General features: G+C 37.2%; 1 protein-coding gene across 3 annotated transcripts in view; it reads right to left on the reverse strand.

Moving 5' to 3' along the window:
* Nucleotides 1-26,034, reverse strand: part of LOC127518799 (coiled-coil domain-containing protein 148-like) — a 139,096-nt gene that overhangs the window by 63,745 nt on the left and 49,317 nt on the right. For all 3 annotated transcript variants that reach the window (XM_051905961.1, XM_051905959.1, XM_051905960.1), the window contains 5 exons: nucleotides 6,123-6,217; nucleotides 5,663-5,808; nucleotides 4,913-5,008; nucleotides 2,448-2,635; nucleotides 414-552 (listed from right to left, as the gene is read on the reverse strand). In XM_051905961.1, the coding sequence (XP_051761921.1) occupies nucleotides 414-552; nucleotides 2,448-2,635; nucleotides 4,913-5,008; nucleotides 5,663-5,808; nucleotides 6,123-6,217 (664 nt within the window). The remainder of the gene's footprint in view (nucleotides 1-413; nucleotides 553-2,447; nucleotides 2,636-4,912; nucleotides 5,009-5,662; nucleotides 5,809-6,122; nucleotides 6,218-26,034) is intronic.

Consider the following 26,034-nt stretch of genomic DNA (forward strand, 5'->3'; position numbering starts at 1 on the left):
CTTAAGCATTTGCCTATTAAAATCCAAACAGTGACTTTTTTTTTTGGCCGGGCAGTGTATCTCTAATTTCCTTCACCACTACTCTTAGCTTTACTTGCTTAGGTCCTCCACTAAGGGTTCTTTAGCCACCTCTCGCTTTAAGCTGTCAACATTTTTGGCGGCAGGGCGTTTAGCATTGCCACCCCCAAATGATGTAATTCTCTTCCTCAATCCTTCTAGGACATCTAATTATGATTTCAAGAGAGAAATGAAAACCCACCTTTTTCTTAAATGCTTTTCTTGTTTTGTACTTGTGTACTTCTGTACTATATTGTTGTATTGTACTATTGTCAAGCGTCCTTGAGTTGTTAGAAAGGCACTATATAAAATAAACTTTATTATTATTCTTATTATTATAATATATGAGTACTGACCATTTCCTGTTGGGTTATATGTGGCAGCAATCTCTGCAGCATGTCAATGTAAAGTGAGCGCTGGTTCCTCAGACTTGGGGAATACTGACTCATTATGTGCTGGAAACACTCATGATCTGCTGCATTCCAGCCACAATTCCTGAGACACAAAGACACATAGTATACAAATGACCCTTCTCAGATAATACTTTCTAGACTACATAAGTCCATACTATGGATGTTCACTTCTGCCTCAGAGTAAATAAATAAATAAATAATGCTAATAATAATAATAATAATAGAATAAAAAGGGAATTGCAACATTATTTTTGTAATTGTGAATTTACATCTCAAATTATTACTTTATATCTCAGAATTTAACTTCATATTTACCCATGTGACTTTAACTGTGTCTTGATGTCTCATAATAATTATTCTCAAAATTGTCTTGTGTTTGCAACTTTCTTCTCTACATCTCACAATGTAACTTTTTAAAAGTTTTAAACTTTTTCCTCACAATTACCTATTTCATTTCTTACTCTGATGTTTTATATCATATGACTGGTACTATATACTAAGTCTTCTGAGGGTTTTGTGAGTAACTGGCACTAATTTAATTAGTTGTCATTTCCCCACCATTGCTAATGTCGTGACTGGTAATTTCATACATGAGAATCAATGGCATTTGGTACATTTGAAGTCAAACTTGGTGTGACATCTTAATGTGTCATATTATATATACACAACCTCAAATAGGATTTGAGATGTGTTGAAGAGGAGAAGATTATCAAAGATTAACAAGTCTGTTGACTTGAAATATAGTGCACAAAATGTATGTGCCACTTTTGTCCTTGAACATTTCATGGTCTACTTTCACTGTATGGAAAAGAGCAGCATGAGCATTCTTCAGAATTCATCTTTTTGTGCTCCATGGAAAGGAGTCATACTGTTTGGATCCTGGCCTGCTACTGACATTGACTCTGACTCACTCTTGGTGACTTTGCTATGGTTTGAACTGTCTATCCAGCTCTGACCCTTGCCTACCCTGACCCTTCATATTACTCTGCCCAGCCAGTCAGAATGCGGCTCGGGACTTGATGACCCACCGTTTGTTTTTTTATTTACTCTCAATAAAGTTTCTCTTCAGCATCTCTTTGCTCTTGGCTCTTTTCTCATAAAAAAAAAGAAGAAAAAAAAAGAAAGAAAGAACATAGTCTGTGTTTGTGTGTTACATCACTCATTTCCCATCAAAGTCATCAGATTACTTTGATTAACAATTTCTTTAATCATCTGAATTTATCTGACATAGGCTAAGTGTTGGTGCTGAAATGTGGTAACACCCTCTCTATTTCTGGCTGAAATAAAGAAATTGGCTGAAACCATGTTTGCTACTTAACAGTATTTGTTTACTAAAAAAAAAAACAATTTGTGGTATAGACATGATAATTCAAGTTTTGCACCCTCTTCAAGAGAACGGTTCAAGTACTCTTCTATGAGATCAAACTTATGATTATACTGATAGATAAAATTTACAAAAAAACATCCCATGATAATATCACAAAGACTTGGAGGTGATTTATTTTTTAAAATACTAAAATTCTATCTAATATTAAGCATACTGTAGCATACAGTTGAAATATATGGAAGAATAATGTATTATCGTTCTTCTTATTATTAATACTTTTAGTTATTTATTTAATATTGGTGTTTTAAAGATAATACTTGTTCAAGACCTGATCATGTGTATTGTGGCAACACTATCAACACCAAAATGAACATGCAGCGGTCAGGTGGCACAGCAGTCAAGTTGTACAAGTCAGAGCTCTCAGAAAATTACAAGTTTGCAAATTATAATTACGAGTTCTACAAGGCCATGAATGCTTTTTACAAGTTGGAATCTTGTCATTATGGTAATCATGACATGGCGTGAACTTACCTTAAACATGGGGTCATGTGTTACAGTGAGGTTTTTACATTCATATTGTACATACATTTTAACAAGTCATGTCCACTACATATACAGATTATAAAACAGATGATAATTAAGAGTGTTACCTGTTCAGGCCCTGCAGTCTGCTCTCCACTATTGATAGTCTGAGTTTATATTTCTCAGTGAGAGAGTGGAAGCTGTGAATAAGATCTGATCTGAGGTCAGGGTACGGGCAGTCTGCAATTAAGATCTCCTCTGGAACCTTCTCCAGATATGCTACCTGGTCTCCCATTGCTGCAGACAGCAGGTGCTCCTGTAGGACAAAGTTTTATCTTCCAACATGGCTGATTAAATGTTTTACTACAATTTAATTACATTTTGAACACATACTTGTATACATTTCCACAACAAAACTCGCTGATTAATATATCATTGAAGACACAGTTAAATCAAAATTAAAGTTTTGCGGCTGTCCATCATGTCTTTTTGACATAATCTATATGTTAGTGTATTCCTGAAAAATAAGCATATATGTGTTTAAAATTGACAGTCTTTCTTTTTCAGGAGAACGGACCAAAAATATTGATGGCGTCATGTTGGACTAAAGAATGTCCCTTCCCCAGACCTTTTGCCACCCATCTTGATATAGCAAGTAGTCAATTGTAGCAATGTAACTAAAGGCTAATAATATATACAGTGGTGGTCAGAATTATTGGCACCCTTGGTAAATATGATCAAAGATGACTATAAAAATAAATCTGCATTGTTTATCCTTTTAATCTTTAATTCATAAAATTAGCAAAAATCTAACCTTTCATTGAAGGAAAAGAATTGAAAGTGGGGGGGGGAAATCACATTATGAAATAAATGTTTTTCTGTTGGCCACAATTATTGGCACCCCTAGAATTTTTATGAGTAAAATATCTCTGAAGTATATTCCCATTCATATTTACATTTTTTTAGCACACCAGGGTGATCATGAACATGAAATTGTCCAGCTATGACTTCCTGTTCCATGGGAGTATAAACACGAGGAAACACAAAGGCCAAATTCCCTTAATCATTCATCACAATGAGAAAAAACAAAGAATATAGTTCTGAAGTACAGCAAAAGATTGTTGAGCTTCACAAAATAGAAAATAGTTAAAACATTGAAAATCCCCATTTCCACTATCAGGGCAATAATTAAGAAGTTCCAATCAACTAAAGATGTTACAAATCTGCCTGGAAGAGGATGTGTGTCCTAAATCGTCCTAATGCACGGTAAGGAGGAAAGTTTGAGTGGCCAAAGACTCTCCAAGGATCACAGCTGGAGAATTGCATAGATTAGTTTTTGTTGGCGTTTGTCTGATCTACAAGATCTTGACCAAAAATCAATGCACCTCTTGATGAAAATAAATGTTGTGATATTATTTCCATCAAGAGGTGCATCAGTTTTTGGTCAAGATCTTGTAAAGTCTTGAGTCTCAGAAAGCCTAAAGAAAATGATCAAACAGCACCTACATCCCCACAAGTTGTTTGGGAGGGTTACAAGAAAAACCCTCTGCTCTCATCTAGAAACAATATCCAGCATATTCAGTTGTCAGACAAGACTGGAACTTCAAACAGGACCAGCTTCTATGGTCAGATGAAACTAAAAAAAGAACTTTTTGGCAGCAAACCCACCAGATGGGTTTGGTGCACACATGGATAAAAAGTACCCCATGCCCACGGTTCTGTACCCCATGCCTGCTGGATCTTTAATGTTGTGGACCTATTTTTCTGCTGGAGGTCCTGGACATCTTGCTCAGATACTTGGTATCATAGATTCTATCAAATACCAACAGATAAAAAAAATCAAAACCTGACCGCTTTTGCTAGAAATCCAATAATGGGCCGTAGTTGGATCTTCCATCAGGACAATGATCCAAAACAAACATCAAAACCAACACAAAAATGTGTCACTAAGCACAAAATTAAGCTTCTGCCATGGCCATCCCAGTCCCCTGACCTGAACCCTAAAGAAAATGAGTGGAGTGAACTGAAGAGAAGAAGCACCAACATGGAGCTGGGAATCTGAAGGATCTGTAGAGATTCTGCATGAAGGAATGGTCTCTGATCTCTTGTCAGGTGTTCTCCAAACTCATCAGGCATTATAGGTGAAGACTCAGAGCTGTTATCTTGGCAAAAGGAGGTTGCAAAAAGTATTGAATAAAAGGGTGCCAATAATTGTGGCCAACGTGTTTTGGAGAAAAACATTTATTTCATAATGTGATTTTCCCCCCACTTTCAATTATTTTCCTTCAATGAAAGGTTAGATTTTTTGCTAATTTTATGAATTAAAGATCAAAAGGATAAACAATGCAGATTTATTTTAATAGTCATCTTTGATCATATTTACCAAGGGTGCCAATAATTCTGACCACCACTGTATATTTCCAATAAATATCTCCAATATTAAGATCTTTATGATATGAAGGCCTGTGGCCCATTAAGATGCTTTTTAGAGGCCACATAGCATACAACAACATAAAAAAATTACAGGTTACCAACATTTTCATGTTTAGTGCAAAGTGTATAGGCCTATAGTATATGCGTAATCTAAAGTGACCTTGAGGTCAGCAACACAGATGTTATGCTGTAGAGTTGCACATTCACATTGCAGTCTGTCCATCACCTCCTTTTGCTGCTGTCTGACAAACAGAACCTAAAACACAATGAGATTAGCAAATTAATGTATATTATATATGAAATATATACAAATTTCTTCTTAGAGCAGCCAAATGTCTACATGCAGACCACACACATTAGGCTTCCATGTTTTATAGGGACTTTCCATAGATATAATGATATTTATGCTGTACAAACTGTATATTCTATTCCCTAACCCTAAACCTATCCATCACAGAAAACTTTCTGCATTTTTCAATTTTCAAAAAACATAATTCTGTATCATTTATAAGTGGTTTTCCTCATGGAGACCAAAAAAAAAAAAAAAAAAAAAAAACATCCCAGGCCCACACACACACACACGTTGGTACCTTATCATTATGAGGACTTTCCACGGGCATAGTGGTTTTTATACTGCACTAATAATATGTATCCCCTAACCCTAACCCAAACTCTGAACATTACCCCCACCAAAAACTTTCTGAATTTTAACATTAATAACAACAATAATAATAATAAAATGTTTAGTATGTGTATTTAGCTAGTTGAATTTTGGGGCCAGAAACCTGAATACACACAACATTATGAGGACATTGGGTACAGTACACACACACAGTTAATTAACACCATTGTCCAAAATGGATGTACATGTTCAATAAAAATGTGTATATTGCTAATTGTGATTGGGTACCTGCTGTAAGACTTCCTCTAGCTCATTGATGTCATTGGCTGTAGAGCAGTGTGCTGTCAGTCTGTACTGCAGATCATCTCTTAGGTGATAAACAGGTTCTACTGTGGTTAATCGAAACTTTTCACGTTCCTTTTCCAGCTCCAATTCTAAACACACACAAAGCATGCACTTCATGTTGCCTACAAACAACTAGTACTGACTGTCAGTTTAAATAATATAAAACATACTGAATAAGGAAAAGAAAATGTTTGCTGGTCTAAGGGGTGGTCAGGCTAGTTAAAGAGGGGTTTTGAAAACCATTTTGGCTATGCTAGGAAATCTATGTGAACCCAATGTGATGGGGCAATAAATATAGTAATTTATCATTATGTTACATTTATATTATGATTTCAATATGGATATGTAGCTAACAGTATTTCACATTTTTCAATATTCCAACAAAAACCAAAGGGAACTTTACCATACTCCTGTAACTGAGAAAGGCTATCCATGTCTGCTGCTTCTTCAAGTCCAATTCCATGAAGAAAATGTTGAAAGTCTTTCTCAGTCTTGTGCCTGATACATTCAATAAACATCACAGTTTATATGAGCTCCAGAAATTAGTATTTTAAAGTTACAAATTATGAGTTATAAGAGTAACAGTGCATGTCCACTGCAGCGAGAGAGATCCACTCAGTGCTGCTCAAAATGGCAGAGCTCACTTGCTTTACAATATGTCTGTAGAAAATATGTATAAATTATGGCTGTTTTCAGTACATGACCAATACCATATATAAATTACATCATCATATACAAATAATTACAGATCAATGCTTATTTTTCAAATGTCCAAAATAAAGATATGGTGTCAATTTAATAAATTTTCATTCCTGTCAGTGTAGTCACAAGTGTTCAAACTGCATTTGAAATATTAATTAATTATATATATATATATATATATATATATATATATATATATATATACACACACACACACACAGGTGCTGGTCATATAATTAGAATATCATCAAAAAGTTGATTTGTTTCACTAATTCCATTCAAAAAGTGAAACTTGTATATTATATTCATTCATTACACACAGGCTGATATAGTTCAAATGTTTATTTCTTTTAATCTTGAGGATTATAACTGACAACTAAGGAAAATCGCAAATTCAGTATCTCAGAAAATTAGAATATTACTTAAGACCAAAACAAAGAAAGGATTTTTAGAAATCTTGGCCAACTGGAAAGTATGAACATGAAAAGTATGAGCATGTACAGCACTCAATACTTAGTTGGGGCTCCATTTGCCTGAATTACTGCAGCAATGCAGCGTGGCATGGAGTCGATCAGTCTGTGGCACTGCTCAGGTGTTATAAGAGCCCAGGTTGCTCTGATAGTGGCCTTCAGCTCATCTGCATTGTTGGGTCTGGCATATCGCATCTTCCTCTTCACAATACCCCATAGATTTTCTATGGGGTTAAGGTCAGGCGACTTTGCTGGCCAATTAAGAACAGGGATACCATGGTCCTTAAACCAGGTACTGGTAGCTTTGGCACTGTGTGCAGGTGCCAAGTCCTGTTGGAAAATGAAATCTGCATCTCCATAAAGTTGGTCAGCAGCAGGAAGCATGAAGTGCTCTAAAACTTCCTGGTATACGGCTGCGTTGACCTTGGACCTCAGAAAACACAGTGGACCAACACCAGCAGATGACATGGCACCCCAAACCATCACTGACTGGAAACTTTACACTGGACCTCAAGCAACGTGGATTGTGTGCCTCTCCTCTCTTCCTCCAGACTCTGGGACCCTGATTTCCAAAGGAAATGCAAAATTTACTTTCATCAGAGAACATAACTTTGGACCACTCAGCAGCAGTCCAGTCCTTTTTGTCTTTAGCCCAGGCGAGACCCTTCTGACGCTGTCTGTTGTTCAAGAGTGGCTTGACACAAGGAATGCGACAGCTGAAACCCATGTCTTGCATGCGTCTGTGCGTAGTGGTTCTTGAAGCACTGACTCCAGCTGCAGTCCACTCTTTGTGAATCTCCCCCACATTTTTGAATGGGTTTTGTTTCACAATCCTCTCCAGGGTGCGGTTATCCCTATTGCTTGTACACTTTTTTCTACCACATCTTTTCCTTCCCTTCACCTCTCTATTAATGTGCTTGGAGACAGAGCTCTGTGAACAGCCAGCCTCTTTTGCAATGACCTTTTGTGTCTTGCCCTCCTTGTGCAAGGTGTCAATGGTCGTCTTTTGGACAACTGTCAAGTCAGCAGTCTTCCCCATGATTGTGTAGCCTACAGAACTAGACTGAGAGACCATTTAAAGGCCTTTGCAGGTGTTTTGAGTTAATTAGCTGATTAGAGTGTGGCACCAGGTGTCTTCAATATTGAACCTTTTCACAATATTCTAATTTTCTGAGATACTGAATTTGGGATTTTCCTTAGTTGTCAGTTATAATCATCAAAATAAACATTTGAAATATATCAGTCTGTGTGTAATGAATGAATATAATATTCAAGTTTCACTTTTTGAATGGAATTAGTGAAACAAATCAACTTTTTGATGATATTCTAATTATATGACCAGCACCTGTATATATATATATATATATATATATAATCAGTGGTGTTCTGAAATGGAGGCAAAGTTTTTATTTATTTATGAATCAATGTAAATTCATATGCATTACTCTTAACGTTGACACATCTTCCTTGTTAAATTAACATTACTTTACATTACATCAAAAACGAAAAAAAGAAACCAAATACAATTCTATTTTGTAATTTTACATTAACAATGTATTGTAATAAATATTCTATTCATCAAAACCAAGTCAATCTCATCAAGTTAGTGTTTTAAGCATTTCTACATTCATTCCAAAATAATAATTAAAGGCAATACTAATTTAAACAATATATTTTATTTGTGTATTGATGTTTTTCTTTTTAATAGTCAACTTAGGCTATTTTGGATCATCAGTCATGCTCCGTAAACACCGTCTGTCACAGACAAGAATTGTATTTTTAATTTCACCAAGCTGATTGCACTAAAAACCCCCGCAGTCATCGTGTTTTCAGTCCATTTCAAGTTTGATTTTGACGTGACATAAAGCAGTGATATCTAACTGGGTGATCTGTTTACTTACTTTTCAATTAGTCTTCATTGACGCCATCATTTGTTCATTCAAACTGACGCGCGGAACGTGCACATAAACAAGAGGCGGGATTTATCGCACAAACCAATCATATCCAATCATAACCAATTACATCCAATCATAGCGCGATGGAGTCACTGCCTCCTCTCACGTGACTTTCCCCCATTTATTCTCAATTACGCCCCACAAAACCCACCGCACGCCGGGGTCGGATGGTTTTCTATGAGAGCAAAGGGAGGCATGACTCCTGCTGTAACTTTACCTGTGGATGTCCCTGTTGGGCAGTGTTCCTTAAGGAATACGAGTGACTTGCGCTCTTTTTAATGTCATAATTTGTAATATTTGTGTTGTTTTATATGTAATATGGATTATTTTCTCATCCTATTTTTTTTTTTTTTTTTGAGGAGGCACTACCTCTCTTGCCTCCTCGGAGGAAACGCCCCTGATATATACATATATATTACACACACACACACATATATATATATATATATATATATACACATATATATATATATATACACACATATACATATATATACACACATATATATATATATATATATATATATATATATATATATATATACACACGCACACACATACATAGCACAATCGGCATGTTTTTGCTCATGACAGATGTCTGCACAACTCACAGTGATTCTTTGTCATCCAGTGTTTTATGTCATTCATTTGCATAAAGTTGAGCATTTCTCAACTTTTGGACACTCTGCCACTCTCAACCTGTTTTCAATCCCACATTCCCACATTTCCCCCCATGAGCATGTACCTTGGCTCCCATAGCGTATCTTTTCATTTGTAGCCCCTCGTGCCCGTGACAGCATTCAAATGAAGTTTGAATAATTTGTTATTATTAATAGGCTATATGTTAAAAGAATATTTAAGCAACATACATACATACATATCGTTATGTATTATCTAATAGCCTACTTACAGTACCATATAGCCTATGTTTTGTAAATACTGTATATGCCCAACAGCCATGCCAATAAATCTTTGACTTTATAGTCTTATGACTTTATTTCTGTAGGCACATGGGAATTTTACAGGAAGTTCACTTTAAGGGAATTTAACATATTTAATTTTATTTAGGTTTAATAGGCATAATAATAATAATAATAATAATAAATAAAGACATGATTAGTGAATGGATTTAAAAGGCTGCGAGATGGGATGGATAAAAATGTTTACTTGTAGGTCTATATTATTTTTGTTCATACATATTCTTTTATCATTTATTGATAATAACAAACTTCATTTGAATACTGTCTATAGGCAACATCGCATGCAATATAATATATTAATATAACCATTTCTTAATTCTGCCATTATTTTTCATTCCTAATTAAAAATAAATATTTTTATAGGCCTATCTATTTCTGATAATTCCAGGATGCTATGGTCGTACAGGTTGTTTACGCGTTTAACTCGTGGCCATGGGAAATAGATGTTATTCCCTCATAATAAAGTCGTGGCCAAAAGAAAAATATGTCATTCCCTCAACGTAGGATCTCGAGGCCATGCCTCTACATTGCGTGGTCATGACATAAGGATGTCGTTACCTCAAAAAAATTATCTTGTGGCCACAACTTATCACGTTCCCACGAGTTAATACTTGTCATCCGTGCCTACCGTCTTTTTCTCTCACGCGCTCCTTTTTCTGAGTCAAGTCAAATTTTATTTATATAGCACAAATTTAACACAGCTGTAGTTGATCCAAAGTACTTTACAGTAAATCAGAAATGTAAAATAGAAAAGCAGAAGAAAAAAATGGAGATAAAAATCAAGTATCAAAACCAATCAAGCAAATTGTATATACATACATAACAAAGAACACCAACTATTAAAAAATACATGCAAAGCATCACTCGAACACTAAAGAGTAAAAATAGGTCTTTAAACTGGTTTTAAAAGCATCCAGTGATGGAGAGGCTCTGATACTCAAAGACAGACTGTTGGGCCGGCTACAGAGAAAGCGTGATCACCTTTTGATTTGCAGCAAGAACGAGGGACAGATAAAAGTAACTGATCACAAGATCTTAATGACCTAACAGCTGTGTATGGCTTAATAAGATCAGAAATATAATCCGGGGACAAATTGTGCAATGCCTTGTATGCGAAAAGAAGGATCATAAAGTCAACTCTGAATTTTGTGGGAAGCCAGTGCAATGAGGCAAGGACAGGGGATATTTGATCCCTTTTCCTAGTTCCTGTCAACAATTTGGCTGCCGAGTTCTGAACCATCTGTAACCGAGACTGTAGATTGAGGTAGGTGTAGACTGAGGTAGGCCAACATGCAGAGAGTTACAGTAGTCTAATCGAGAAGAAATTAGTGCATGAATCACAATTTCTTTATTCACAATGTCTTTACTAGAAAGAAAGTGTTTCACTTTTGCTACGGATCTGAGTTGAAAAAAGCTACTCTTTACAACTGCATTTATATGCTTGTCAAATTGGAAAACACCAAGATTTTTTGCATGATTGTGCAGGTTGTTACTTAAGAAACCAAACTGTGTTTTAATGGAGTTGTTGGTAGCAGCAGGACCCAGTAGAAGCACTTCGGTTTTATTTTCATTCAGTTGCAGTGAGTTATTTGTCATCCAAGTCTCGACTTCACTGAGGCATGAGAAGTGATGATCTAATGAAGTCAAAATGATATAAAACTACTGATCTAATATAATGAAGTACTGGTCATTTCCTTGTTTGATTGGAAGATATAGTTGGAAGTCGCCAGCATAACAATGATAATTTGTGTTTTATTTCTGGAATATTGAGCCTAAAGGGAGCATGTAGAGGAAGAATAAAAGAGGGCCGGAAATTGATGAGTGAATGAAGCGAGCGAGCAGAGAATGCTTCCCCAGTGGTACCCCATCAATCATAACCCTGAGGGCATGTGTCTGCTGATAATTTCTCCTGCAGAAAGTCCAGAACTGAAGCAATCCGGCAGTTGACTGGATCTGCATCATGTGCAGTACACCACCTTTCAAAGACACCCCATCAGTTGGTACCCATCAGGGGCCAAACATGAAGGTTCCACAGGTCGAGCTGGGGATGAAATATCGTCCCCTGCGCTTGAGACAGAAGGTCCCTCCTTTCCTGTATCGCCCAGGGCGAGCCGTCGAGGAGAGATATTATCTCTGAGAACCATACTCTGTTCGGCCATCGTGGTGCCATCAGTAAGAGGCAAGCCTTTCTTTCAGCAGGTCAGCCTGGTACGCCTGCAACACTGCCATAGTGTGCAGAGCAGCACCAGTCTGACATGCTGACCAAAACACCTTCCCCACCAGCGTGGATGTTGTTACGCATGGCTTGGTGGGGAGTGCTGTCACTTTAAGTGACAATGAGCTCCAGAGAAGAGATAACTTGAGAGCGTCTCTTCAAACTGGGGCAGCATCGTATAATCACACGCCCTTGCACCCAAGATAGTCGAATAAGTTGACATTGAGGGCACAAAGGCACACGAAAAATAAGGTTTTCCCCATGAATGAGTCATGGAGGTCCTATTTTGTTTTGCTTATATATAGGGATGCACCGATACCAAGCTCATGTACTTGTACTCGTACTCGTAAAAATACCCCCAATACCAAAGACCGATACCTCGCGTGACATAACTGACAGAATTTTCCGCGCACAGAGACACCGGCGGCAGCAGCAGAAACGATGTCAGCCTCAGGGGTGTGGAAATACTTCAAAATTAAAGATGACAACCCACACATTGCGAACTGCGATTAGTGAAGGTGGGATAGGCGGAATCGCGCTGAATGACACAGACCAGAAGTGCTATCTTTCGCGTGCGCGCTCTCTTTTTCTTGCGCGCCATCCCAGTACTCTCAGACAGCACGCGATCAGTTCTCCTCATGCCTGAATGGTCAAATGCACACATAGTTGTCAAAATGTCCATCGTGTGGAGTATTGTGTATTCGTGTAGAATACAGTCGGTTATGGCTTACGACGTAAACATTTGGGTGAAAACAGGATATGTGTCAGTATCCATGGATTCGGTCTTAAAGGGACCGTAGCCTATATTTGTCATTAATGTTAATAAAACAACAAAAGATGTTAAATAAATGTACACATGATAAATAAACCTACTGTATCTGAAAAACAAGTTTATTTAATTTGTATCTCTATAGTATTTGTTGTATTGTTTGTAACTTGTAATATATATATATATATATATATATATATATATATATAAAAAACGACTCACCGTTTTTTTTTTTTTTGTTGTTGCTGATTGCTCATTTTCTTTTTGTCTTTCTTTTTCTCATTTGTATGACAGAGATGGAAAAGAGAAAGTTTCTGCACACTGCCTGACAGTGTTACCAACTGATTTCAATTTAAAGGGTTAGTTCACCCAAAAATGAAAATTCTGTAATTTATTACTCACGCTTATGCCGTTCCAGACCCGTAAGACCTTCGTTGATCTTCTGAACACAAATTAAGATATTTTTGTTTAAATCCGATGGCTCCGTGAGGCCTACATAGGGAGCAATGACATTTCCTCTCTCAAGATCCATAAAGGTACTAAAAACATATTTAAATCAGTTCATGTGAGTACAGTGGTTCAATATTAATATTATAAAGCAACAAGAATATTTTTGGTGCACCAAAAAAAACAAAATAATGACTTATTTAGTGATGGCCGATTTCAAAACACTGCTTCAGGAAGATTCGGAGCATAATGAATCAGTGTGTCGAATCATGATTCGGATCGCGTGTCAAACCGCCAAACTGCTGAAATCACGTGACTTTGGCGCTCCGAACTGCGGATTCGACACGCTGATTCATAAAACGGCACAAGGGTGAGTAATTAATGACAGAATTTTCATTTTTGGGTGAACTAACCCTTTAATGTAGCTAAAACCGGTAGCTAAATGTCACTAGAAGACAAAATAATGGCAAATTTATTGATCTATATAAATATGAATATAGATCAGTGGGCAAAATAAGAATCTAGATAAGGTTTGTCTAAGTAGTTGCTAGATTTGTCCCTAAACTTTTGAAAAAAGTCTCAAAAGAGGCGGGGAAGTCACTAAATGTAGTGACAAAATCCATAAATTGGCAACACTGCTGCCTGACAAATCTAACTCCTAACAGAGAAAGAGAGAGCTTGAGCAGAGCTTGTGAAGCACACACACATCACAGTATGATCTGAAGACAAAAAGACCTGACTATGCACCTGTGGCACATCTAATTATAGCCTCTGATGCGGGCACATGCTGATGATGTCACTGCCAGAGGCTATAAAGCTCTGAGTCAATTCTATTGACGTGTTACACACACACATTCACAGCTGGTCATCTAAAGACGTTCCCATAGCGCTGAATCAAGTGCAGCATTAAGTGTAGCTTTTGAAAGGGAACTGTATTCAAAGTAGTACAACAAGTGGAGTAGAAGATTTCAACCAGTTGTTCAGTATCCATACAAGTTCATAAAGAGACAGTAGAATTTGAAAGGAACTTGGAATAAGACTCAGAGAATTCAAAGGCAGTGGTAGCATGAAAGGCACGAGAGTAATGTACAGGCAGAGAATTTAGGGGCTGATCATATGGAATAACAGGCTAAAACACCACAGGGCAATGATCAGAAATGCCAGCATCAAATACTTCACAGATATGCAGACAAACCACGAGTCAAGACAAGATCCAGTGTATGGCCTAAATTGTGTTTAGGGCTAGAAACCGACTGTTCAAAATTGATTGAGTCCATAAGGCTCATAAAGTTTTTAACCATAGGTTTCGATGGGCAGCAGACATGAATGTTGAAATCCCCCAAGACCAACAGCCTGTCACAGTGAGACACTTGATTGGACAGAAACTCAGAAAACTCATGAATAAAGGTCATACTGACTTTAGGAGGTCTATACACCAATACACAGAGTATGGGGCCATTTAGATAAATTTTTAGGAGCTGTGCCTCAAAACTAGAAAAGGTGTCTACAGGCAGAAGTCTGCATGAATGAGTTTCTAAAAATCATGGCTAAGCCACCACCATGTCCACTTGGCCTAGGAGTGCTGTAGATAGAACATTCAGAAGGGGATAGTTCACCAAGATATGACAGTTCACCATTCTTTAACCATGTTTCAATCACAAATAAAAAAATAAAAGGTGATATGGCAAAAAAATAAAATCTTGATATTTTCAGAACGATTGACCGATTCACGATTTCGATTTTTTTTTTTTTTACTGTTTAACTAGTCAACTTAAAAACGTAACTACAATATGATTCATATAACATTCTCTTTATTAACAGTCTGATTAAAAAAGTTCCATTCTAAGTGCACCACACATGAAGTGATCAACATGGTGTAAATGTAAAACAATTTGTTAAATATCTTTGCAGAAATATGACTGAAATATGAAGGAAAATGTTGTACAAACTTATCTTAAACACATCCTGTATACTAAGAAATAATATAAAGTAAGAAAATGCTAAATATTTCTTAGCCAAAAAGTAATAGTAATAAATAACACCAGTAATAGGCTATTATTAACAGCAAAGCTTTGTAAGAACAGAAAACAACAGCAGCTTTCAGCCTGTCACCATCATGCAAACATGAAATATCAAACAGGTTTACAGGTTTTTGCATTCCATTGCGCTATTTGTCCTATTGTTTTTATGTTTGGCGGACATGTTTAGGTGTTGACGGCGGTCAAGTTAAAAAAAAATCTCAACTCCCGTTTAATAACTTTGCCTTTTTTTCCTCATTCCACTGCCTGCGTCTCATTTTTATAACGCAATAAAGCATTTTTGAATGAACAGCCGCTTAAGACTAGTGAGGTGTTCTACGCTCATAGAGCGTCACATGAGAGCGGTTAATCAGGCGCGCCGACGCCATCATGAGGTCAGATCATTTTCTTCTCCTAATACGGTTATCATTGCTGTATTGTCAACATGTCCAATTGTAACGCTTGCTAACATTTTTATTCAAAATCGCGATTTCTCGATTTAAAAAAGAATAAAATCGAGGCAAAATATTAAATTCGAATTAATCGAAAAAAATCGGAAAAATCGCCCAGCCCTAATCCAAGGCATGAGAGGTAAAAAAAAAAAAAAGTCATTTAAAATGAAAGTTTTATTTGACAATGACCTCGCATTCACTAGAGCCATTTTAATTGTCGTTAAGAATGAGGTAATGCCTGGCGGAGCACCTGACAAAACATATTTTGGACGACGGAGGTTCACAAAATGTACAAAATTTACATTCCCATCCTCATGGCGTGCTTTAGTGTGCAGTCGGCGAAAGGAAGACTAGATGATGGGTATAGTACATCCATCAGAGTTGTAGAAGTCTATCAAACAACTGTGGTAAGCCTGCTAGCTGTCTCACGTCACAGAAGTCAGATAAATCTCAACACATAGAGACTCTTTCACCTAGATATCATCACATAGAGATCGTGTCTGTTCCCCAAATTAGTAAATACAAAAAAAACTCCCAAACCCATTTAGGGTTAGTTCACCCAAAAATGAAATTTATGTCATTAAGTACTCACCCTCATGTCGTTCCACACCCGTAAGACCTTCATTCATCTTCGGAACACAAATTAAGATATTTTTGATGAAATCTGAGGGTATCTGAACCACAAATAGGCAGCAACATCACTGCACCTTTTTAAGTCCAGAAAGGTAGTAAATACCTTGTTAAAATAGTCAACGTACCTACAGTGGTTCAACCTTAATGTTATGAACTGATGAGAATAGTTTTTAAACTGTTGTCATACGAGCCGGTGTTCGGACGTAAACACGGAAGCCTGCACTGCGTTCCCTTCATCAACTGCGTATGACAACAGTTCAAATTGTTAAATATAGTCGTTATTTTTGTTTTGTTTTTGCACACAAATGTATTCTCGTCGCTTCATAACATTAAGGGTGAACCATTGTAGTCACGTTGACTATTTTAATTATGTTTTTAATACCTTTCTGGACCTCAAAATGTGCAATGACGTTGCTGCCTGTGCATGTGTGGTTCAGATACCCTCGGATTTCATCAAAAATATCTTAATTTGTGTTCCGAAGATTAACAAAGGTCTTATGTGTTTGGGACGACATGAGGGTGAGTACTTAATGACAGAAATTTCATTTTGGGGTGAACTAACCCTTTAAGGGTAAAAATTTAATTGATGTTCAACAAATAAAAACCAATATAATACAGATGGACAAATGGGTTGCTGAATATATGATCTCTTTCTTCAAAAGTACTTATTACAAATGATATGATTACATATTATAAACTAGATGTGCTGTGTTTGATAGAAACCTGGCTAAAATCAGACAATTACATTACTTTAACTCTCTGGGGTCAGCAAACACGCCGGCGCGTTTTGCTGGATTTTCTTCACATAGCAGCAAAATCGACTTAAAATACTTTGTAATTTTTTGTCATACAGATAAAAGTAATGCATCAATTGAAACTATAGAATAGCTGCTTTTCTACCATTGGGCCGAAAGTGTAACCGTTCTATTCCGTGCTGATCCGTGCCAGCTGGTACAGTTACGGTTTTATTTTCCACTGTGGGGCTGATAACGGCTGCTCTTTGGAATGTAAAGCGTCAGACATTGCCTTGGTAGAGCAACAGTTTACTTATGATATGAGATGTAAATAACGGCCGCTTTATGGAGGATGATTAGATATTTCTTTTAATTTTATTATTAATTTGTGTTTACGTCGCTCAATTAGAGCGCTTAGCCAGCTACAAAGAAACTGGTAGCCAGGCAACATACAAGTGACCAATCCTGTGTGGTTTAGTGATTTTGGAATAGCCTCACATGAGGGCACCACAAATGTAGTGATTTTGGATTAGCCTCACTCGAGGGCACCACAAATGTAGTGACCTGTGGTCTTAAATATTAATATTTTGTATTAATATTAATATTGAGTCAGAAGATTCCTTCCAATATTTCGGGGCACCAGCCAAGGGATCTCACCTTGACAATAAAGAACAATCATGGAAGATTGTTGACTGAATTAGAATTTTATAAATTGGAGGAAGTTTATGATTTGACCAATCTGAAGGATTTATTAAGATTTAGGCGAGCTTGTAGAGCCTCTGAGGTAACACTTTATAATAACTGCACACTATGAAGCATTAGTTAAGCATTAGTAAACAGTCAGTTCATCATTTATAAAGCATTAACAGACATTAATAAACAGTTTATAAATACACCTATAAATGCTTTCTTCTTGATTTATAAGCATATCTATAATGTGTTTAATAATTGTATTTTCATACTTTATTAATGATCAATTTATCATTTCTAAATTAAGTATTACATTATTTACAAACCAGTTATTTAGGAGTTGTCAGTGGTTCATAAGATCATTTATAAAGTGTAAGTAAATGATTAATAAACTATTTAAACATACATTTATACATATTATTTAGACATATAGTAATAGTTACTCAGTGTGTTAATAAATGCTTTATTAATACATATTCCTGATTATTCATGATTAATTCAGGTAGTTATAAAACATTTAGTAGTTGTCAGTTAACTATTGTTGTGAGCTCATCTAAAGTGAGCACTACTCATGCCTCGTAAAGCTTTACAAAGAAGATTTAAAGGCTCAGTGATCTTCTGCACTGCTGTTCTCCAATGTTTTAAAGTTAGTACTGAGGTAGTTTCATTTTACTGCACAGTTATGTTTTCTGGAGGAGTACAGGGATTTTTACTTTCTGTGAAATTGCAGAGGTTTACTTTTAATTTTATATCAAGTTACCCATCGTAAAGTTTCATTTTTTTCCTTGAAATAAATATTTCTATGTTCTGTATCCTTTTTTAATCTCCCTTATAAAAGCTTTACGAGGCATGAATAGTCCTCACTTTAGATGAGCTCACAAAAATAGTTAACTGACAACTACTAAATGTTTTATAACTACCCGAATTAATCATGAATTACAGTAGGAATATGTATTAATAAAGCATTTATTAACACACTGAGTAACTATTACTATATGTCTAAATAATAAGATGCAAAAATGTACATTTAAATTGTTTATTAATCATTTACTTACACTTTATAAATGATCTTATGAATAGTAACTGGTTTGTAAATAATGTAATACTTAATTTAGAAATTATAAATTGATCATTAATAAAGTATGAAAATACATTTATTAAACACATTATAGATATGCTTATAAATCAAGAACAAAGCATTTATAGGTGTATCTATAAACTGCTAACTAATGTCTATTAATGCTTTATAAATGATGAGCTAACTATTTACTAATGCTTAACTAATGCTTCATAGCGTGAGTTATTCTAAAGTGTTACCAGAAAGGTGACTAAACTACTAAAGGAAAAATTACTAAGCTACTAAGAAAAATTGAATCAATAATCAAACAGAAAATACAAACTACAACACAAATGGACGTTAACAAAATTGAATGCCAAGTAGATGAGCAACGGATTGGACGAAGCAATTAATGGGTAATTAGCAGTCTATGGGGGAGTCAATTGTGGTCTTTCTGGAAATAGTAAATAAGCATTTACTATGAATACAGATAACATGTCTAATGTCTATCTGTGTACGCTGACCCTAGATAAACAGTCTCCACACAAATAGCAATCTCATATTGCAACAACCTAATGCTAAGGCCTTTGGAAAAAGGTTTGGTTAGCTTATATTTACGTTTCACTTGGTCGGGTAATCAGTCCGGGGATGGGAAACTGGTATCCTTCTGTTTGCAGTGGGAGAGACTGGATTGCTTTCCAACAGCTGCAGAGCTGCACTGAGTGCTGGAGGTCTTTGTGTAATCCAGAGAACTGTAGGTCAGATGGTCAGTCTGCAGGATCTTTTGTAGATTGGAGGTACTTGAGTACCTGGTACTTGAGGTCAGGAGGCAAAGTCCTCTGCAGAAGCAGTTGGGCTGCTTGAAGGCCCGTGCAGTGAAAGGTTTACTCGCAAGAGTATCACCTTGGTTGCGCTGTTGTTCTTCCCTCGTCAGGTCAGAAGCTCAGAACAAGGGTTTGTTCACTTGGGAAAGCTTTTATTCCTTCCTGTTGGGGAGGGGATCACTAATCCCCACCTTTCCTGCTGTGGTGATGTGATTGGGTCATACCATTCAAGATGTCTGCCCATCACATCACCTTTGCATCCTGTGGAACTTGTTGTATTGTCCCAAAATACACAGTTAAATAAGACAGTGTCTTTAGGACCTTGAAAATGCTTTATTTCTTTTCAAAACCTTTCTCAAAGTCCTTGTGGCAGTGTTCTGAACTCATAGAGTCCAAACTTGATGTGGATTGGTTGAGGTATCACATTTCTGTCTCAGTGGGTGCGTTTGCATTGGCTTTTATTCCAGGTGCGGTTTCTAATGTGTGTGTACACACATTAGAATGAATAAAAAGATGTATAGGACATGTTCCTTAAAGTATTCCTGTCCATTTTTGGTGGTTTCAAGCCAATATGTATAGAAATTTTATTTCTTTTGGAGCATTTCTTTGCTTTTGCTGTGCTTTAGCCAGAACTGGTTTGGTAACTCTTGGAGTCCATAGCCATTCACACCTTAGACTCAGGCATGGAGGGCTGAGATGAACAAAGGCAATTTGTGATGAGATTAGCCTGTGATCAATGGGCCACTGATGTCATCCTTCCTGTCCTCCACCTTTGGCAGTCCTAATTACAATAGTCATTCAGTTGTTGCTGAGGGTCCTATTATACTGTTTTGTATTAATCAGAGTGGGACAAAGGGATGTCTGATGTGAAGCTCTGGTGCCATCACGTCTGCTGTTCACTACAGTGGCAACGTCACTTCACGGATTCTACCAGCACGATTCAGCACGGTTAGACAACCATGCAGAGAATTCCAAGCCGAGAACGGTTTGTAATCATGCCATGCCGAACCAGGCTCCAGGTAAAACACAATTGGAACCATTCCTTTCCATTCTAAGAACCGTTCGGCCCCACACTGAAAAAGTGGCTAATGTCCACTTTCATTTTTGTGCACTCACAGTAAAAACAAAATGTTGTGCTTTCTGCAAAATAAAGAAAACTAACATGATGTGTGATCTGCCGTCACTTTCTCAATGAAGTCCATTCTGATAGTCATTAGAAAATTAAATTGTAACTTAGTGAATACTGCATACATAGGCAGTACGATTTGAGGAACGATATAGACCGTACCATAGTACTGAGACTGCTCTCATTAGAGTTACAAATGATTTGCTCTTATCATCAGATTGTGTTTGCATCTCTCTATTAGTGTTACTGGATCTTAGTGCTGCATCTGACACTATCTACCACAACATTCTTTCGAATGGACTCGAAAATTGTGTTAGCATTAGTGGAATTGCATTGGCATGGTCCAAATCATACTTATCTGACCGTTATCAGTTTGTAGTAGTAAACGAAGAGATGTCATACTGATCACAAGTTCAGTGTGGAGTACCGCAAGGATCAGTACTGTTGCTTTTCACTCTGTACATGCTGGGAGATATCATTAGGAAGCATGGCTGTAGCAAATCAGCTCAAAATAAATATGAATAATTAATTACAACTAGTTATAGTTAATTATACATATTTGGATCAGTTAATAGAATTGATTTAATGTAGTAAAATTCATATTACAATCAATTAACCTGTTTGTCCAGTGAACACTCAGTGTGATATCAATAGACTTTTTTAACTAGACTAAACACTTAAACTACTCTAACATTCACACACATACATGCATACAGTTTACCAAGGGAAAGAGAGAGAAGAAGCAGAATACAGAAAAGCAAGAAGTTATAGCATTGTTTGAAATTCAGCAGATCAACAGCCTTGAGCAAACCATCAGTTTAGTTCTAACATGCCCTTCTTCAAAAAGGGGTAAGGATACTTAATATATCAAATAATGAGACAAAGTTTGATACTGGCATGTCTCGCCCATTTGAATTAAACTGTCCTGATGCAATTTGTGGAGGCTGATCTTTGCTGATGTTGTCTTGATGAGAGAGAACCAGTTGGATTCAGAGGATCTTTGGTGAATGGAAAGACAAGGCCGTAGCCTGGCAAAAGCTTGGGGTTCTTTAGAAGACTTCTAGCTCAGCATCATCTTCATATCAGAGTTTTTCAGTAAAGAAACCACTGTGATCTTTTGATCAGTGATTTTTAAAGTGTGAAGATGTCACACTCTCTAGAGGTGACTGAGCCAATAAGAAGTTGTTCCTTTGGAGGGAAATTTTTTACGACTCTTTGTCCTCTAGCAGGATGTTAGCATAAGACATTTGATTTAGTGTTTGAGAGAAGAACCTTCTAGACTCTTATAATACTAATGTGTCGCAGAATTAGCAAAATGTAATGTAAATTAACCCTCTAGAGTCTGAGGCTGATTTGGGGTCCTGGATAAGTTTTGACATGCCCTGACATTTGTGCTTTTTTCAGTTGTTCATAAACATATTAATGGCAAAAGTGTCATTACACTGTATTCAGTACAAACTAGGCTACCATAATATGTGAGGAACATGTATGTACATGTTTGTATTTTTTAAGGAATAACGTTTATGCATGGTTATTGAAAAAACAAAAAACTTAAGTCACTGAAATAATGCCAAAAAACTAATGTTATATATGTGTTCACAAGACTTCTGGGTATTGGAGATTGTAGACTAGAATTTTTGCTTCAAAATGATGTAAAAATTATCCTGCCTACTCGGTCATATAAAACAATATGGATATTTAAATTTTGTAAGACACCTTTTGTCAAGAAACACAGTATGCATGGAGGCGTGAATCATCATGAATAATGCTGTGATTCACACCTGAGAAGACAAAAGATTTGCATAATGAGCTGTAATGACCTGCATAATGAGGCCAGTCAGTCAGGTAGGCTATGTGGAAAAAACCCTCTGTGATCATGCCTCAAGCTCATCATGGTGTATATCAAACACACAGAAAAACAGCAATACTGTGAAATATTATTACAATTTAAAGTAATGGTATTCTATTATATACTTTAAAATATAATGTATTTCTGTGATGCAAAGTGTCTGAACAATTATGTTACCTTAATGGCATTTCATACAGCCTTTAAGCTTAAAAGCATGCACATTTGGAGAAATATTGATGGATTCTCATATGTTTATGTCAATTTTCTATACAGAGGAGTAATATTTATTCAATATTTATTGTCATCACTATGAGCGCTGGATACTGTGTTTTCAATGTGTTTTCAATTCATACTTGCAGCCGGAGGGCGCTTTGTACACCTTTAGTCCACAAACTACTCTAAAGAAGAACAGGCCATGTGACATTCCAAAAATAACTCAACACACAGCCATTAATGTCTAAACTGCTGGCCACAAAAGTGAGTACACCCCTGAGTGAAAATGTCCAAATTGGGCCTAAAGTGTCAATATTTTGTATGGCCACCATTATTTTCCAGCACTGCCTTAACCCTCTTGGGCAAGGAGTTTACCAGAGCTTCACAGGTTGCCACTGGAGTCCTCTTCCACTCCTCCATGACGACATCACGGAGCTGGTGGATGTTAGAGAACTTGCGCTCCTCCACCTTCCATTTGAGGATGCCCCACAGATGCTCAATAGGGTTTAGTTACCCTCAGCTTCTTTAGCAAGGCAGTGGTCATCTTGGAGGTGTGTTGGGGTCGTTATCATGTTGGAATACTGCCCTGTGGCCCAGTCTCCGAAGGGAGGGGATCATGCTCTGCTTCAGTATGTCACAGTACATGTTGGCATTTATGGTTCCCTCAATGAACTGTAGCTTCACAGTGCCAGCAGCACTCATGCAGCCCCAGACCATGACACTATCACCACCATGCTTGACTGTAGGCAAGACACACTTGTCTTTGTACACCTCACCTAGTTTCCACCATACACGCTTGACACCATCTGAACCAAATAAGTTTATCTTGGTCTCATCAGACCACAGGACATGGTTCCAGTAATCCATGTCCTTAGTCTGCTTGTCTTCAGCAAACTGTTTGCGGGCTTTCTTGTGCATCATCTTTAGAGGAGGCTTCCTTCTGGGATGACAGCCATGCAGACCAATTTGATGCAGTGTGCGGCGTATGGTCTGAGCACTGACAGGCTGACACCCCCCCCCCCAAACCAAACGCAACCTCTGGATATGACGCTGAACACGTGCACTCAACTTCTTTGATCGACCATAGCGAGGCCTGTTCTGAGTGGAACCTGTCCTGCTAAACCGCTGTATGGTCTTGGCCACCGTGCTGCAGCTCAGTTTCAGGGTCTTGGCAATCTTCTTATAGCCTACGCCATCTTTATGTAGAGCAACAATTCTTTTTTTCAGATCCTCAGAGAGTTCTTTGCCATGAGGTGCCATGTTGAACTTCCAGTGACCAGTATGAGAGAGTGAGAGTGATAACACCAAATTTAACACACCTGCTCCCCATTCACACCTGAGACCTTGTAACGCTAACAAGTCAAATGACACCGGGGAGAGAAAATGGCTAATTGGGCCCAATTTGGACATTTTTACTTAGGGGTGTACTCTCTTTTGTGGCCAGCGGTTTAGACATTAATGGCTGTGTGTTGAGTTATTTTGAGGGAACAGCAAATTTACACTGTTATATAAGCTGTACACTCACTATCTTCAAAAGATAATAAAATATTTACAAAAATGTGAGTGGTGTACTCACTTCTGTGAGATACTGTATATTGAATATATAGGATTAAAAGGGTTTATTTGTCCTTCTCAACAAGAATTAAGTGAGAGTCTCTGCAAATTCCTTACGGTCGTAAACAGTCTTATCAGTTTTCCTGTGTCCTGTAACCAGAGACTTGTGGTTAGCTGCATTTGTTGCAGTTTTGGGGGGATGGTTCACAGACCTTTGTTGGGAGAGTGAGTTTGCTGGATTATTCATTAAATATAATGAATAATTTGTGTGTCTGATTGGTCCAGATTAGAGGTTTGCGCGGGACTGTTTTTTTCGTCCCGCTCCCGCAATGGTTCTATTCCGCACGCACCCGCTCCCGCCTAAAATTCACTCTGTGTTCACCCGCTATCTGCATATAGTGATTTTCTTCCCGACCCGACGGGTCCCGCTAAAGATCGTTTCCAGAATCTCGCGTTTAAACTTCCCATAAAGAAAGAGTGATTGGGGATAACAAATATAAAATGTTGCATATACAAGATTTGTATTTGTTATTTGTCTATGATGCTGTCAACACCCTAAAAAAAATGTCACAAAGAATAATAGGCTAAATATCACAGAGAAAAATAGGCTAAATTAAATAGCCTACAACATGTCCTTTAAAACTATAGGCTAAGCCAGAAATACATATAAACGAAAACTGTTGGCTTACTAGCTATTCTGCAAAATGAAATATTTTTTTAACATCCACGCAAGAACAGAATGACGCTGACTGCACGACCGTTTCAGAACGTCTCTCCTCCAAAATCCGATCACAAAGGTTGAATGTTCTCTGAAGGTGCACTCGCGCAGACCTCTAATGCAAAGAACATATCATGCCAGGTTCCTCAGGACAGGGAACTGGGGACTGTGTGAACACCACTGCAGAATGTTTTGTTCACTTCAAGTTCAAGCACAGATGCGCTGATGTCAAAGCATCTCAGGAGCGACAGGGTTATTGTCAGACTGCCCGCTTCCGCCTAAAGTACACTATAGTTACCAACCGCAATCCACCTTTAATTCAAAATTTAATCCCGCGCAGCAAGAAATCTTATCGGGTCCCGCGGTTCCCATGGGAGAGCCGCGGAAATGCAGACCTCTAGTCCAGATGCTACATGGCATTAGTTTTCACTATTATGCTGATGATATCAGTTCTATATTTCTTCACGCCCTGATAAAACTTACCAATTCACAAAATTATCGGAATGCATAGCTAATATATTATAAATATATATATATACACACAGTGGGTACGGAAAGTATTCAGACCCCCTTAAATTTTTCACTCTGTTATATTGCAGCCATTTGCTAAAATCATTTAAGTTCATTTTTTTTCCTCATTAATGTACACACAGCACCCCATATTGACAGAAAAACACAGAATTGTTGACATTTTTGCAGATTTATTAACCCTCTGGGGTCTGAGGATTTTCGGGGCCCTGGAGAAGTTTTGACATGCCCTGACATTTGTGCTTTTTTCAGTTGTTCATAAACATATTAATGGAAAAAGTGTCATTACACTGTATTCAGCACAAACTAGGCTACCATAATATGTGAGGAACATGTATGTACATGTTTGTGTTTTTGAAGGAATAACGTTTATGCGTGGTT

The sequence above is a fragment of the Ctenopharyngodon idella genome, chromosome 9, assembly GCF_019924925.1.
Source record: "Ctenopharyngodon idella isolate HZGC_01 chromosome 9, HZGC01, whole genome shotgun sequence".
In the NCBI taxonomy this organism is placed as follows: Eukaryota; Metazoa; Chordata; class Actinopteri; order Cypriniformes; family Xenocyprididae; genus Ctenopharyngodon; species Ctenopharyngodon idella.